General features: G+C 42.7%; 1 protein-coding gene across 6 annotated transcripts in view; it reads right to left on the bottom strand.

Moving 5' to 3' along the window:
• The window catches only part of ARNT2 (aryl hydrocarbon receptor nuclear translocator 2), a 196,941-nt gene that overhangs the window by 40,973 nt on the left and 141,349 nt on the right, over positions 1-14,619 (bottom strand). For all 6 annotated transcript variants that reach the window (XM_016927276.4, XM_016927280.4, XM_016927281.4 and 3 more), the window contains exons 9-11: positions 9,141-9,217; positions 7,642-7,776; positions 5,278-5,352 (exon numbers count right to left, since the gene is read on the bottom strand). In XM_016927276.4, the coding sequence (XP_016782765.1) occupies positions 5,278-5,352; positions 7,642-7,776; positions 9,141-9,217 (287 nt within the window). The remainder of the gene's footprint in view (positions 1-5,277; positions 5,353-7,641; positions 7,777-9,140; positions 9,218-14,619) is intronic.

The raw sequence follows: 14,619 nt of genomic DNA, 5'->3' as shown, positions 1-14,619 counted from the left end.
ACCTTAGACATGTTAGCTCAAGCAGTCCCCATAACAGGATTTTGTGAACCTGGAAACTGAGCCTCAAAGGAGTTGAATATGTTGCCTAAAGCCTTATGATCCTAAGCCTAGATCTACCTGGCCCCAAAGCCCTTTGCATAAATCCCTACTGCCAATGCACATTCTCTCTCCCCAAAGAGCCTCTCAGCCAGCAGGTGAAGGATCAATGTGTAGATAACTGTAACCCAGAGACAGTATGCTTGCTGCCACTACAGAAACACAAGATGAAATGCCATGGGGTTACCAGGAGGGCGAGGAGAGATGACCTGCAGTCAGGATCTGAAGACGGCTCCTGGAGGGAAATGGGGTTTGGAACACAGTTGGAAGGTGGGTAAAGTGTTGGCAAGTGAAGATGTGTGGGGAGGGCTCTCCTGGCAGAAGGCACAGCAATGGGCAAATGTTGGGAGGCTGGGAAACCTGAGATGTGATGGGGGATTGGCTATGCATGGTGCAGGTGACATGGTCCAGGCCCTCAGACCAGGGTGATACACGTGGCTGTGCTTAACCCAGGTGCAATGCAGTAGATGGCCAAGGCCAAGCGTAAAACCCGGCTTAGCCTGGCTCTTCATAAAAACAGCCCCCTTCATCATCCTCATCATCATGGAAGGTGCCTGAGTGGAGAGGAGACGGGGGAGATGGGAGGCTGCTTTCACTTTCACAGAGTTCAGCTCTTTTTGACTTATAGGTAAACTGCCTGGAGAGGGAATCCAAGAGCAGAGGCAAGTTTCCCGGTTCCTGGCTGGCTCCCTCTCACCCCCTCAAACTCAAATTCCTCACAAACAATCAAGTTCTAAGGGCCTCCTGTCTGGGCTATTCAAGTGCTTTTGTTTAAATCCAGAGTTCAAGAGCTGGCTCTTAGCTGACGTAGCCACCTCCTGCTTCTGCAAGAGGAAGCCACTTCCCTTTATCAACATTTGACCCCCACCTTGGCTGTCAGTGGCCGGAGACCAAAGAACACAAGCACGGGGCCGAGGTGCGGTGTGCTCCAGGATGTCCCTGTGGCTGCTTGGCCGCTGCCAACAGTGCCCTGTGGCCGGGGCTGGGTCTGGGTCTGGGGCTGGGGCCGGGACTGCCGGCATTGCTGTCTCGGCCTCCCATCCCGCTGGAGAAATGTGGTGGCTGCTCACAGAGTGAGAGTTACTTAAGCTGGGTATCAGGGTGGGATCAGATGTTAAATTCCTTCTTTGTCTTTTCAAAACCAACCGGTTCTGACAGCATCAGCAGTCTGAAGCCTTGGATGTGCTGTTGGATGGAGAGGCCCATGTGTGGGGTGTGGTGTTGTGATTGAATGCATTGGAGGGAGACAGGCCTGGGCTCTGTAACCTGGGGCAGGCAACTGCACCTCCCAGTGTCTACTGTGAAAAAAATGGGGAAGACAACACTTACTGTGTAGGTTTGAGGATTACATAAGATAATGAAATGGGTCTGGCCAGTTACTGGGCACAGAATGGAGGCCCCCACCACTGTTAAAGCTCCATTTCCATTAACCCACAAAAATAAAGCCCACCCAGCCCAAACCTGACTGCTAAACGATGCAAAGTTTATCATAATTTCCACATAGTCAGCAAACATATGGCACAAAAACACATCCCCTTACAATGCTTAACCATTCCAATTTCACATTTTTCCAAAATGAAAGTCAGTTGCTATGGGTTTTGATCCATTTAGATTGCTTTGTTGAGAGCCACCCTTGTACAGGGCTCTACACTCAGTGGTGAAGATTAGGATCAAATGCACACATGAAGGCCGGGCACGGTAGCTCATGCCTGTAATCCTAGCACTTTGGGAGGCCGAGGCAGGCGGATCACTTGAGGTCAGGAGTTTGAGACCAGCCTGGCCAACATGGTGAAACCCCATCTCCACTAAAAATACAAAAATTAGCCAGCCGTGACAGCACAGGCCTGTAATCCCAGCTACTCGGGAGGCTGAGGCATGAGAATCACTTGAACCTGGAAGGTGGAGGTTGCAGTGAGCCGAGATTGTGCCACTACTGCACTCCAGCCTGGGCAACAGAGTAAGACCCCGTCTCAAAAAAAAAAAAAAAAAAAAGCACAGACGTAATGAAGTCTGCCCACAGGGAGGTCAGGTTCTGGTAAGGAAGACAGAAAAACAACCCCGCAAACAAGCCAATGGACAAATAAATAGTTGCTATGAAGGAAAACAAGGGACTTAGAAGGAGGCTGGGGTGACTTTCTTAGCTAGGGTGACCACAGAGGGCATCTCTGAGACAACATGAGTGGAAAGCTGAAGGATAAGATGTCAGTAATGTGAAGAGTGAAGGAAAGGCATTCCCTCAGGGGAACAGCATGTGCAAAGGCCCTGAGGTTGGGAAAATCATGTTCAAGGAACAAAAAGAAGGCCAGCGTGACTCAAGAGTAGTGTCCACATGAGGATGAGATGGGGCCAGGTATACATACAGCATGAAGCTATGATAAGGAGCTTGGATTTGATTCTAAATGCCCTGTTGGCATGTTTTAAGTAAAGACGTGGCAAAACCTAATTTATGTCTTCCGAATGGCTTGGAGTAGAGTAAGAGTAAAAGCAGAGAGACCAGCAAGGAAATGACTGCAATGGTCAGAATGGGAGATGGGGTGACCTGGTTCAGGGGGGTAGGAAAGAAGAAAGAGAGGAGGGGCTGAATGTGTGGAGTGGGATTGAGGGAAGAGCTAAGGATGTTTCTTGGTTTCTGGCCTGGGCAAACAGGTGGATGGTGATGAGAGGAGGACTAGGGGCTGGGAAAGGATTCAGGCATTCTGCATTTGAGGGCTGTGGGGCATTCATGTGGCAGTGTGGAGTAGCAGCCAGTTGTTACATAGGTAAACTCATGTCCCAGGGGTTTGTTGTGCAGATTATTTCATCACCCAGGTGTTAAGGCCAGTACCCAATAGTTATATTTTCTGCTCCTCTCCCTCCTCCCACTGTCCACCCTCAAGTAGACCCCAGTGGGCTACTACCCCAGTGGTGTATAAGCAAGTGTGGAGCAGGAGGGACAGTCTGGGCTGGAGTCATCCCATGGGTAGGATTATCCAGGGAGACATCACAGGGAGGAGAGAAGGCAGCCAAGGGGAGATCCCTGGGGCATCATCCATCATGGCTTGTAGAAGAAGGCAGAAGAGGAGAAACCAGCAGAGGAGGCCAGAAGTGGGAAGAAAGCCAGGAGTGGCTGATGTTATGAAAGGAACGAGCAGAGTGTGCAGGGAGGAGTGGGGGTTAAGAGTTCTATCCACATACGTGGCATAAATTTGGAGTCCTGTGTCAATTTGTGCAAACATAGCAACGCCTTCAATAGGAAGGCTTGGCGGTCAGAGAGGCCCACTCTTAGATACTTGTAAGGCAGAATGTCAAGCACATGTTTTCTCAGAGGCATGACAAACTATTATTCCCTCTTGAAAAGTAACTCAAGGGCCTCTTTACTTGAATAGAACACTGCCTGCTCTATTCTTTCCTAGGGCTGAAGCAAGATGTGAGAACCCTGTGGAGAGAGGAGGTGTGTTCTCTCTCTCACCTCAGCTGAACCTGGGCTCAGGAAGCTGCAACTCCTCCATGTGAATCCTGGTTCTCTCATTCATCACCTGTGTGGCGGGAAGGTGCTTTTAGGTCACCAAGCCTCACTACACTCACCTGTAACATGAAGATGATGATGCCTACCTCCTCCGACTACTGTGCAGATTTAATAGTGCATGGGACAAGGCTTCCCATATGTTTGGCACACAGTAGGTGCTCGGTACACAGCAGCTAACAGTCACGATGTGCATGACACTGTTACTCGGGTGGCCACCCTCTCGGGCTCCCAGGTCATCCTAAATCCCTCTCTCTCCTCACCATGTCTATCCAAAGCATCAGCACTCATCAAACAACTGTCTCCTCAAGTTGCCCCCTATTTCAAATTCCCACTGCTCCTGCCCATATTCTGGCCACATCACCTCTTACTTGGACAATTTTAAAGCCTCTTGTCTTTGTTTCCAGTTATTTCCTCCACCTGTCTCTTCTGCAAACCTGGGCTACTAAAGTGGTTTTTCAAAACACTGCTCTGCCTAAAATCCTCAAAGTCATCCTCGCTTACCTTTATTTGTATTTTATTTTTATTTATTTATTTATTTGAGACAGAGTCTTGCTCGTCGCCCAGGCTGGAGTGCAATGGCACGATCTTGGCTCACTGTAACCTCTGCCTCCCGGGTTCAAGCGATTCTCTTGCTTCAGCCTCCAGAGTAGCTGGGATTACAGGCGCCCGCCCCCACACCTGGCTAATTTTTGTATTTTTAGTAGAGACAGGGTTTCACCATGTTGGCCAGGCTGGTCTCGAACTCCTGACCTCATGATCTGCCCACCTTGGCCTCCCAAAGTGCTGGGATTACAGGCGTGAGGCACCACACCCGGTCTCTTAACTTTGTATTGATTGAGTGAGTGAGTGAGTGAGACAGAGTCTCACTCTGTCGCCCAGACTGAAGTGCAGTGGTGCAATCTTCACTCACTGCAACCTCTACCTCCCAGGTTCAAGCTATCCCCCTGCCTGAGCCTCCCAACTAGCTGGGTCTACAGGTGCGTGCCACCATGCCTGGCTAATTTTTGTATTTTTAGTAGAGGTTTTGCCACATTGGCCAGGCTGGTCTCGAACTCCTGGCCTCAAGTGAACTGCCCACCTTGGCCTCCCAAAGTGCTGGGATTACAGGCATGAGCCACCACACCTAGCCCTCACTTACCTTTAAATGACTGAGGAGAGAATCTATGTTCTTTAGCATGGGTTAAGAGGCCTTTCATAACTTGGCTGTACCAGGCTCATTTATCACCACTGCCCACCTCCTCCAAGTCAGCCAGTGTCACTCCAGCCACTAGGAACTGCTTAGGATTCTCCCTTTTGCATCTCTAGGGCTGCCCCTTCAGTCTAGAATGTTCACTCATTTATTCTATGCTCATCCTTTAAGACCCATCCCAGTTATTCTCTCCCCCGGAACAATTCCTGCCTCTTCCCCATGCAGTTAACCTCTCCAGCCTCTGTGCTCTGCAATGTTTTTCTTCATGACCCTTTAGAGTTCTCCTCCTATTACATAGTACGTATTTATTGATGTGTGTCTGTCTTCCCTACTAGACTGTGAGTGACTTCCTAGCAGGGGCCCTGAGTGAGGCCATAGGTAGGACCTTGCAGCCTGCCTGGCACATAGTAGGACTAATGTCCTGCCAGCCACATCCACAGGTGCCCAGACTATGCATCAGCTTTAAGTGGGCACTGGCAGTATGTACCTGCTGGAAGCTCTCACGCAGATGGCTTTGATCCTCAGGGTGGCAGAATTCCAAAATGTCCTTTCCCAGAAGATCCTAAATAAAAGAGACAAGCTTTAATAATCCCAGATCCATTTGTAATTATTTGTATACTCACTGTGATACAACAGTGTTCATTTCCATCTCCTTTAACTCATCTCCTTTAGCCTGTCCCACCCCAGATTTTTTGAAAAAGTGAGTGCAAAATTTCCCTGGGAGCCGTCAGAGAACTGGCTTCTTGGTATTCACTCTAAGTTCTTCTGGCATGCTCAATATCCATTTCTAATTTTGCTAAGGCACTACATCAGTAGCTTCAGAATGCAATTTTATTTTTGTTTGTCTTGGAGAGGCAAACTGCAATAAACATACTTTAATAACATAAAAAGAAAGCAAAATGATAGCCTGAGGACAGATGTGTTGCTTATGAAAACTGGAATTGTTTAAATGTGGAAATTGTAGCTCTCCTGTGGCTGAAAAAATGAGGTTATCATAAAATAACTGTACTTGTTAAAAGCCTGTTTACTATCTATTTATCATCATTAGTCTATGCTACATTCAAAGGACATAGCATTAGCCCAAAACAAAAGTGTGTTTCACAATGAAACTGATCAGAATAAGATAAACTGTTAACGGATAACTTCAAAAGTGTTGTAGTAAAGTGGTCCAGTTAAAAGTGTATTTTTTAAAATTTATTTTATGTTTTTTATTTTTTGAGATGGAGTTTCACTCTTGTCCCCCAGGCTGGAGTGCAATGGCACGATCTCAGCTCACTGCAACCTCCGCCTCCTGGGTTCAAGCAATTCTCCTGCCTCAGCCTCCTGAGTAGCTGGGATTACAAGCACCCGCCACCACGCCCAGCTAATTTTTGTATTTTCAGTAGAGACAGGGTTTCACCATGTTGGTCAGGCTGGTCTCTAACTCCTGACCTCAAGTGATCCACCTGCCTTGGCCCCCCAAAGTGCTAGAATTACAGGCATGAGCCACCACGCCTGGCCAGGAAGTGTCTTAAACAGCAAAAGATTTAAACTAACTCATAGATCGCAATCCAAATCAGCAAATGGTCTAAGTGAATGCTGACACTGGCAATGGAGGGGAAGTCCTATCTGTGTGCCAAGGAGCAACTGGATGCCCCGGGAGGTGCCACTAGATAAATGGGTCTGGCTGCCATCAGAGGTTGGGGTGAATTTGGAAACAAATCAATTTCTCCCTTTATTTCATCCAAGAATCTCAAGGTTTATATGAATCTAGAGATGCAGAATTATATGCAGAGTCCTAATAGTTCTGGTTTGAACTGCTTCTAGTCCTAAAATACACGTCATTAAAATACTCATATCTACATATCCCAAACTTAGTTCCTCAGAATAAATATTTTTTCTCTTATAAAAAAGCTTTTTATTTTTAAATAAATTTAAATCTACAGAAAAGTTGATAGTATAATAAACTGCTATATATCCTTTATGTATATTCAATAATTATCAATATGTTATCACATTTGCATTTTTTTCTTCATATATGTGTATATATTCATACATATGCATGTATATACTTAATATACTTAATTTCTTACTGAACCATTTGAAATTGAGTTGTGGACATCATGGTACTTCTCAAAGTATTTTAGCATGTATCTCATAAAAATGAGATTATCTTACAAAACGACAATGTGCCATCATGTGCTATACTAAACCTAAGAAAATCAATAATTATTCAATGACATCACCCAATATTCTGTACATATTAACATTTCAATTGTCTCCTAAATGTCTTTTCTATCAATATGTCTTGAGGCCCAGGACACAATTAAGGCCCTTATGTGGCATATTATTATTTTATCTCTTTGGTCTATTTTAATCTAGGACAACTGCTCCTGCCTTTTTGTTTCTTATGACATTGACTTTTCAAAAAAGAGTCTAGAACACAGACCTAAAGACGTGCCACCTATACAAAAAAAGGTTTCCAAATGCACTTGAGAAACAAGAGGTTAGGCAAAATTAGGTAGGCATCTTTACCAGGCTTTGCAGGGTCTTCCACATTAATGAGCTTTATAATGAATATTAATAAGAGATCCCCTATTAATAGAACATCTTAACTCCAGTTTGTGAAAAATCAACTAGAGAAACATAACAGTGAGGGCAAAGAAGAAAGAGTCCATGTTAAGTGGCACAAGTGTTTACAACGTCTTTTCTTGCCTTGGAAGGATATCTATCGTTCTATCTAGGCAGGGTATATGGATCTTTATGATGTTTCTCCACATGGCCATTGTGTTGTATCTCAAATGAAGTAAGAATGTTTTAAAAACAATTAAATCTCTAGTCAATTGCCATGAGCTCAAAACTATCTACTCACCTGGGGTTGGTAGCCAATCACACTGATACATCTTGGATCCACAAACGTGATGATTCCATCGGAGTTATGCCGGGATAAGAACTCTGTGGGCACCGACATCCCATTCATGTCCATGCATACAGGAGAGCTGGTCACCTGGGATGGGGAAAATCCACAGTTGAGGTGGTGTTGACAGAGACGAGATGGAGATGGTGACAGAGATGAGAAGAATAATCCATGTGCATTTCACTTCAAAGATCCTTCCATGTCATTTAGTACAATGACCCTAAAGTGTTCAAATATCTATCCCTGGTCACATCTTTAACTGTAACAGTTGGCCACTTTCTTTACATTTCTGAACTTCAGTTGCCTTATCAACCAATGGGAATAATAAAACCTATAATCTCACAGGGCGTTTGTGAGCCTTAAAAGGGATATTGCATGTTAAACCTTGGCATTTGCTCAAGTTGGTGCTCAATAAATGTTAATCCCCTTCTCTTCCCCCACCTTCCCTTTACTAAGGATGGCAAACGAGCCTAAGGAACTAGTTAAAATACTTGGAGCATATATATTTGTGAACTGAATTTACCCAAATATTCTTTCTTCACCCATGTGCAAGCAATACCCATACATGGATGAAATTACCTATTCATTTGTCTGAAAATGGTCAGAACTAGGAAATCAGGGATTAGTGTATCTGAACAAGGTCTAGTATGTCTCTCCTCTTCAGCATGGGGAAGACCCTCAATGTCCTAGGGAGAATGAACAGTCCAGTTGAATGAGTGGTTACTGTGTGTGCCAGACATTGAGCAAATTTAACTTTCACACAATAAAAGACACGTTCCCTGGCCTTGAGGAGCTTGCGGGGATGAGCATGCACTCAACTTACTACCTGCAACAGACAGTGAAAGAAGAGTAACTGAGGGTAGAGCTCAGTGCTATGAGAGTAGGGAGGAGAGAAGGATCGATTTAGACTAAGATCAGGGAGACATTTTAGTTGGGTCTTGAAAGATGAGCAGATAAGGAGGATAAGGAACATTGAAAGGAGAAGAAGGAGAACAAGGAAATACCAGGCAGAAGAAACAGCCTGTGAACACCCGTAGAGGTGGGGGTTTATGGAAAGGGGAATGGTGCTGTGTGGGAATAAGATGTGAGAGAGGAAGAAGGCAAGGAGATAAGGTTGTAATGATGAGCTTGGACTTTATCCCATAGACTCTGGGGAAACAGTCAAGGGGGTTAAGCAGGGATGTGATGTGAGCAGAACGCAAGTTTGTGGCAACCAGCACAAGCATGGGGGATGAACTGATGCAACCCCTCAATTCAGTAAGAACTCTGCTTACAGCTCACAGTCCCCTTCTCTTCTAGATTTGGCCTCAGCCTTGTCCCACAGAGTGAGACACGAAACCCAACAAATACCAAGAACACAGGTGATCAGAATAGGCAGCCAAACCGACAGTCTTCTGCACTTTGTGGCAATAAGCCTTCATTTAAGATTAAAAAGGCTACGAATTTTTTCTTACCTGGAGTCTCCCAATTGCCACGAGGCAATATTTACTGCCTTGTCCCACATCAGCGTCTTCTTCAGGTATGGTCATTCCTGAAATGGGAAATACCTGTGTCATCAACAATATGCCCAAGGTGAATGGGAAAGAAGAAAAGTGTCCACGATTTTATTTAAGCAATCGAAAATACAGTGAGTGTTGGCCATGCAGGGCTGGGAAGCCAGCCAATGAATTAACCAGTTCCTCACTCAGTTCCTGCTTCTCTCTCTGCCTGATGTCTTTTGATAATTTTATGGTACATTATCATCTCCATCTGTGGATGATGCAGAGGAAATTAAGGAAGATGAAATGGAAATAGTTATTCTGTACATTTGTACAACTTGGACAAAACATTTATTTAGGATATTTCAGTAAGAAGCCAATATGGGTCTTTCAGCTTATGTAAATATCTCTCTTATCTGCTGACAAAGAATGAAACAAAGACCATCTGAGGCAAAAGAAACACAAGTAAAAACCACTGAAGCTGGTTACTAACTTGTCAGGCAAGGGAGCACAACCAGTGTTTCCCCTTGTAGGGGGAAGTCAGGGTTGTTTAAGGGCTAGAAAGGAGACACTGGTGATAGTTATGCTAAGCACTGAAAACTAGTGCTCCAGATAGAAAGGAACTGGTTAAAACAATCCTCACTGTTCACAGGGGTTAGAAAACAGTCTTCTGTTTGGTCCAATGTGGGTCTGGTATCTGGGGTCCCTCACAGTGCAAGGTTCTTAAACATCTGCAGCTGGTTAGAACTGTCGTAGTGAAAACAAGCATTCCTTTTTGATACCTCATAGGCAAGTGCTGTTAAGTAGAACATTTCCTTTTACACTGCATGACACTTAACGCAAATATTTCCACACTGGGTCAGACCAAGGGTTCACAGTGATAGAGTCACACAAGTACAGTGACAGCCCCTCACTCCAGACATTGATAAGAGCACGTTAAATATCACTATGGTTTTGTGAGCCGGAGAAATGTCACTCTCACTACACTACATTCTGTCTTCTTTCCATCCTTGTTCCATCCACCCTCTGTAGGTGACCAGTCTCCTTCATTTCTGGTTTATCCTTACTGCATTTCTTTTGCACAAATGTGCAGATACATGTGCACTTTCTCATGTCCTCTTCTTTCTTCTATGAAGAGCTGTTTACTGTAGACACTCTTGGGCTTTGCTTACTTCACTGAACAGTATGTCCTGGAATTCACTCCATATTCACTCATACAGCTCTTCCTCAATTCTTTTTTATAACTGCACACTGCTTCATCTTATTGATGTGCCATGATTTATTCAACCACTAAATACTGGACGTTTAGGTGTTTCCAATATTTTGCAATGAGAAACAATGCTGCAATGAATAACCTTGTGCATATGTGTTTTATTATCATCAGAAGTGCATTTTCGGAGTGGATCCCTAGAAGTGGGATTGCTGGGTCAAAAGGTAAGAGCATATGTAGTTTTGTTTTGCCAAACTTTCCTCCAGAAGGGTTGCACCAATTTGCATTCCCACCAGGAATGTATAGGAGGTCTGCTTCCCCAGAGTCTTGGCCAACAGAATGTGCTGTCACATTATTTAATGTTTGTCAGTCTGACAGGTGAGAAGTGATTTCTTAGTGTTGTCCTAATTTGCATTTCTCTAATTATGAGTGAGTTTGAACATTACTTTGTATGTTCGAGGATCATTTTTTATATCTTGTTTTTTAGTGAATTGTCTGCTTCTGTCTCTTTCCCATTTTTCTATTTGGATCTTTGGCTGTCCATTTTTAAGAGTTCCCTGTATTTGGGATATTAAATCCTTGTGGTATATGTTATGAATATGTTCTTCCAGATGGTCCCCTGTCTTTTGACTTTGTGGTGATTTAAAAATTTCAAAAATTTTATGTGGTAAGATTTATCAACCTTTTTTTACCTCTGGACTCTGAGTCATAGTTAGAAAGCTATTTCTTACACAAAGCTTAAGGAAAAATTCACTCTTGTTTTCCTCTGATACTTTTATGGTTTTATTTTTCACATTTAGATCCCTAATCCATTCAGAGTTATTCTTTTGGGAGTTTTGGGATATTAATCTAATTTTATCTTTCTCTAAATAGCTATCCAGTTGCCCCATCAACATTTTCTTAAATTGCAGTGATTTGAGACGCCAACTTTATCATATAATTTCCATACATGTTTGGGTCTAATTTTGGACTGTCTCTTCTATTGCACTGCCCAATTGTTTATTCAGGCACTAGTACCATACTATTTTAATTATAGAGGCTTTATTGTATGTTTTAATGTCTGGTAGGACTATTCGTTGTATTTTTTCTTGGCTATTCTTGAAGGTATGTTTTTCCACAGGAACTTTGATAGTACCAACTTATCTGACTCCGTAAAATAGCTTCATAATATTTTTATTAGGATTGCATTAAATTTGTAAATTAACTTCAGGAGAACTGACATCTCCTGAAGCTACAATGTTGAGTTATCCTCCCAAGAACAAAGGATGTTTTCTCATTTGTTTAAACCTACTTTTGTGTCTTTCAGGACTGTTTTCAAATTTTCCTCATTACAAATTTCCTTGTACTTTGTGTACTCATTAAAATTATTCCTAAGTATTTAATCCTCTTTTTACTATTGTAAATGTGGCTTTCTCTACCATTATAGCCTCTGTTTATTGTTTATGTATATGAAGGCTATTGATTTTCATATATTAACCTGAATTATTTGTTTCCGTTTTATCACTGATTCACTAGGCTTTTCCAGGTGTACTATTATATAATCTGAAAACAGAGATAGTTTTCCTTTTTCTTTGTGCATTCTTTTGCCTCTAATTTCTCTTATTTAGTTGTATGGGATAATATGTCTATTATAATTTTGAATAGTAGTAGAGATAGTGGGCATTATTGCCTGGTTTCTGATCTTAGTGGAAATGTCTCAGGGCTTTCTCCATTAAATATCACCTTTTGGACTAAGATATAACATGCACGCACACACATTTATCATATTAAGTAATTATCCCTCAATTATTGTTTAGCATTTTTGCAAATCTCTTTAATGCCTTGGTTAATAATGGACAGCTGGATTCTAGTATCTGCTCTGCACTCAATCTGCTACAATATGTTGTTTTAGTTGAGGCATATGAAGAAAATATGGCCTCACACAGATATGGAAAAGGGAGAAAAAGGGGAAGCTTTTTCAGAATACTGAGTATATTCTCCTTTGGTATTTTTCCAAATCTTGACAAGTGGTAGTTTCTTAAAGGCTAATTGTAATATAAAATCCAAAACTATATGAATGAATTTTTCATACTGTCATATTGTAATATTCAATACAATATTAAAATAGGCTAGTTTGTCTAACACTTTGGATAGATCTTTTACCCATCACATAATTTTACATACTATGTATTGGTCATTTGGAAAATACTAGTTCACCATATTATACAGACCTTCTAAATGTTGACACATTGCATTATACAACATTAAAAAAAAATCGCACTTGTTAATACCACCATGTATCTCATCAGAAACATCTCTAGATACTGGTCAAAATTATGGTGACAGATACAAGCTTTCCAAAACTCAAATTTTTATTAGAAAACCTGAATTTTACCACTGACAACAAATACTGTCAATTGTTTTCCTTGAAGTGACAAGTTCAATTTTTTTTGAGAAAATATCTGCTAAATACATAAGTTGTAATAACCACCATTTGTTTGCTAGTCATTCTTTCAAGCAAAAACTATGTTCCATGGAAAAAACACCTAGTTCAGCTCACAGCCCAAAGGAAGCATACATGTTTTCCCCTGACACAATCCCTGTGCTTTGGTATGCTGCAGAAGTTGCTTTATGCAAGTTTTCCATTTGGGGCTTAATACAACTCATAATTTTTGCTGCCTCATCAGGGACATTCTTAAGTGAAGCTGGCATTTAAACATTTTTAAATTATTTTTTAATTGCAAGTGTGTAGTGATAAAGAATACAATGACCACCAGGACAGCTTGGTATCACTGCTTTGATTCACGCTAAGGCCCAGCAAGTTTACCCACCAATGCTTTTTACACCATCAGCGCAAATGTTGACACACAGAAAGCAGCAAATAACATCTCAGTGTTATTATGAGAATAGTTTTAACTTTGTGTGCCCTTGAAGACGTTTCAGGGACTCCCAGGGTCCATGGACCGCACCTTGAGAACTGTTGCTGCTCTATGCATTGCCATTCCCCAGAGTTTTATACCTCATCTTGTCTCTTTTTATATCATTTTTCCATTGCCTCTATTTCTTTCTTTCCGTTTATTGTTTTGTTTTGTTTGGTTTTGTTTGGTTTTTTTTTTTTTTTTTGAGACGGAGTTTCACTCTGTCGCCCAGGCTGGAGTGCAACGGCATGATCTCGGCTCACTGGAACTTCCACCTCCCGAGTTCAAGTGATTCTCCTGCCTCAGCCTCCTGAGTAGCTGGGATTACAGGCGCCTGCCACCGCGCATGGCTAATTTTTGTATTTTTAGTAGAGACGGGGTTTCACCATCTTGGCCAGGCTGGTCTTGAACTCCTGGCCTCATGATCCACCTGCCTCAGCCTCCCAAGGTGCTGGGATTATAGGCATGAGCCACCGCGCCCAGCCATTGCCTCTATTTCTAACCATACATTTATGAGACCCAAGACTATGTCTCTAGTCGAGATGTTCCTTTGCAGTTCCAGATCTTGCCTTCACTTACCTACTGAAAATGTCTATCTCAGTCTCACAGGTCTTTCAAAATCGTGCCCAAATCTCTCTACCAAAACATCCTCCTCTTTCTGCTCTCCATGGAAAAGACCACTAGTGACATACATCATTTACATTCTCTCCTTCCATGCTAAGGAACCTCGATTTATTCAGAGTGGCAATGTGCCTGCTCCATTAGAGTTAGAGGTGTTCAACTGACATGGCTCTGGCCTATCAGACGGATGCAGAAGTCATGAGCATGGCTTTTGGGAACACTCCTTTCCATATGGAACACAGATATGACCGGGGAGTACTAGCAGCCATCTCGAAAGGCAGGAAAGCCAGGGTCACACAATAAGGATTGTGGAGTGAAAGCTGAGAGAATGAGTCCTTGGTTACATCACAGAATCATTGTACTAACTCTAGACTGTCTACCTTTGGATATAAAATAGATTTATTTAAGGCCCTGATATTTGGGATTTTCTGTTATACGCAGCAAAACTCAATCACTTACTGGTATACATTCTAATCTCTATTAGAAGCAGCACTACCAGCAGTAACATCTGTCACTTAATTAGACTGACCAGCAGCCAAACCTACGGCTTACTTGAAAGAAATCCTCCTTTATGAGAGATCATGGTGGAAGACGGTATACTAGCTTCCACTCTGGAAGTCAAAGAAGCTAGATTTTACCTCCCTGCATCCTTCCGGGGTGAAGGGATGGTTCAAATTCATCAGCAGAACAAAGCACAGTGTCCTGAGCAGGCTGCTGCTACTAACAG

This window comes from Pan troglodytes, chromosome 16 (assembly GCF_028858775.2).
Source record: "Pan troglodytes isolate AG18354 chromosome 16, NHGRI_mPanTro3-v2.0_pri, whole genome shotgun sequence".
Classification (NCBI taxonomy): Eukaryota; Metazoa; Chordata; class Mammalia; order Primates; family Hominidae; genus Pan; species Pan troglodytes.
This window is presented reverse-complemented; position numbering and strand designations above follow the sequence as displayed.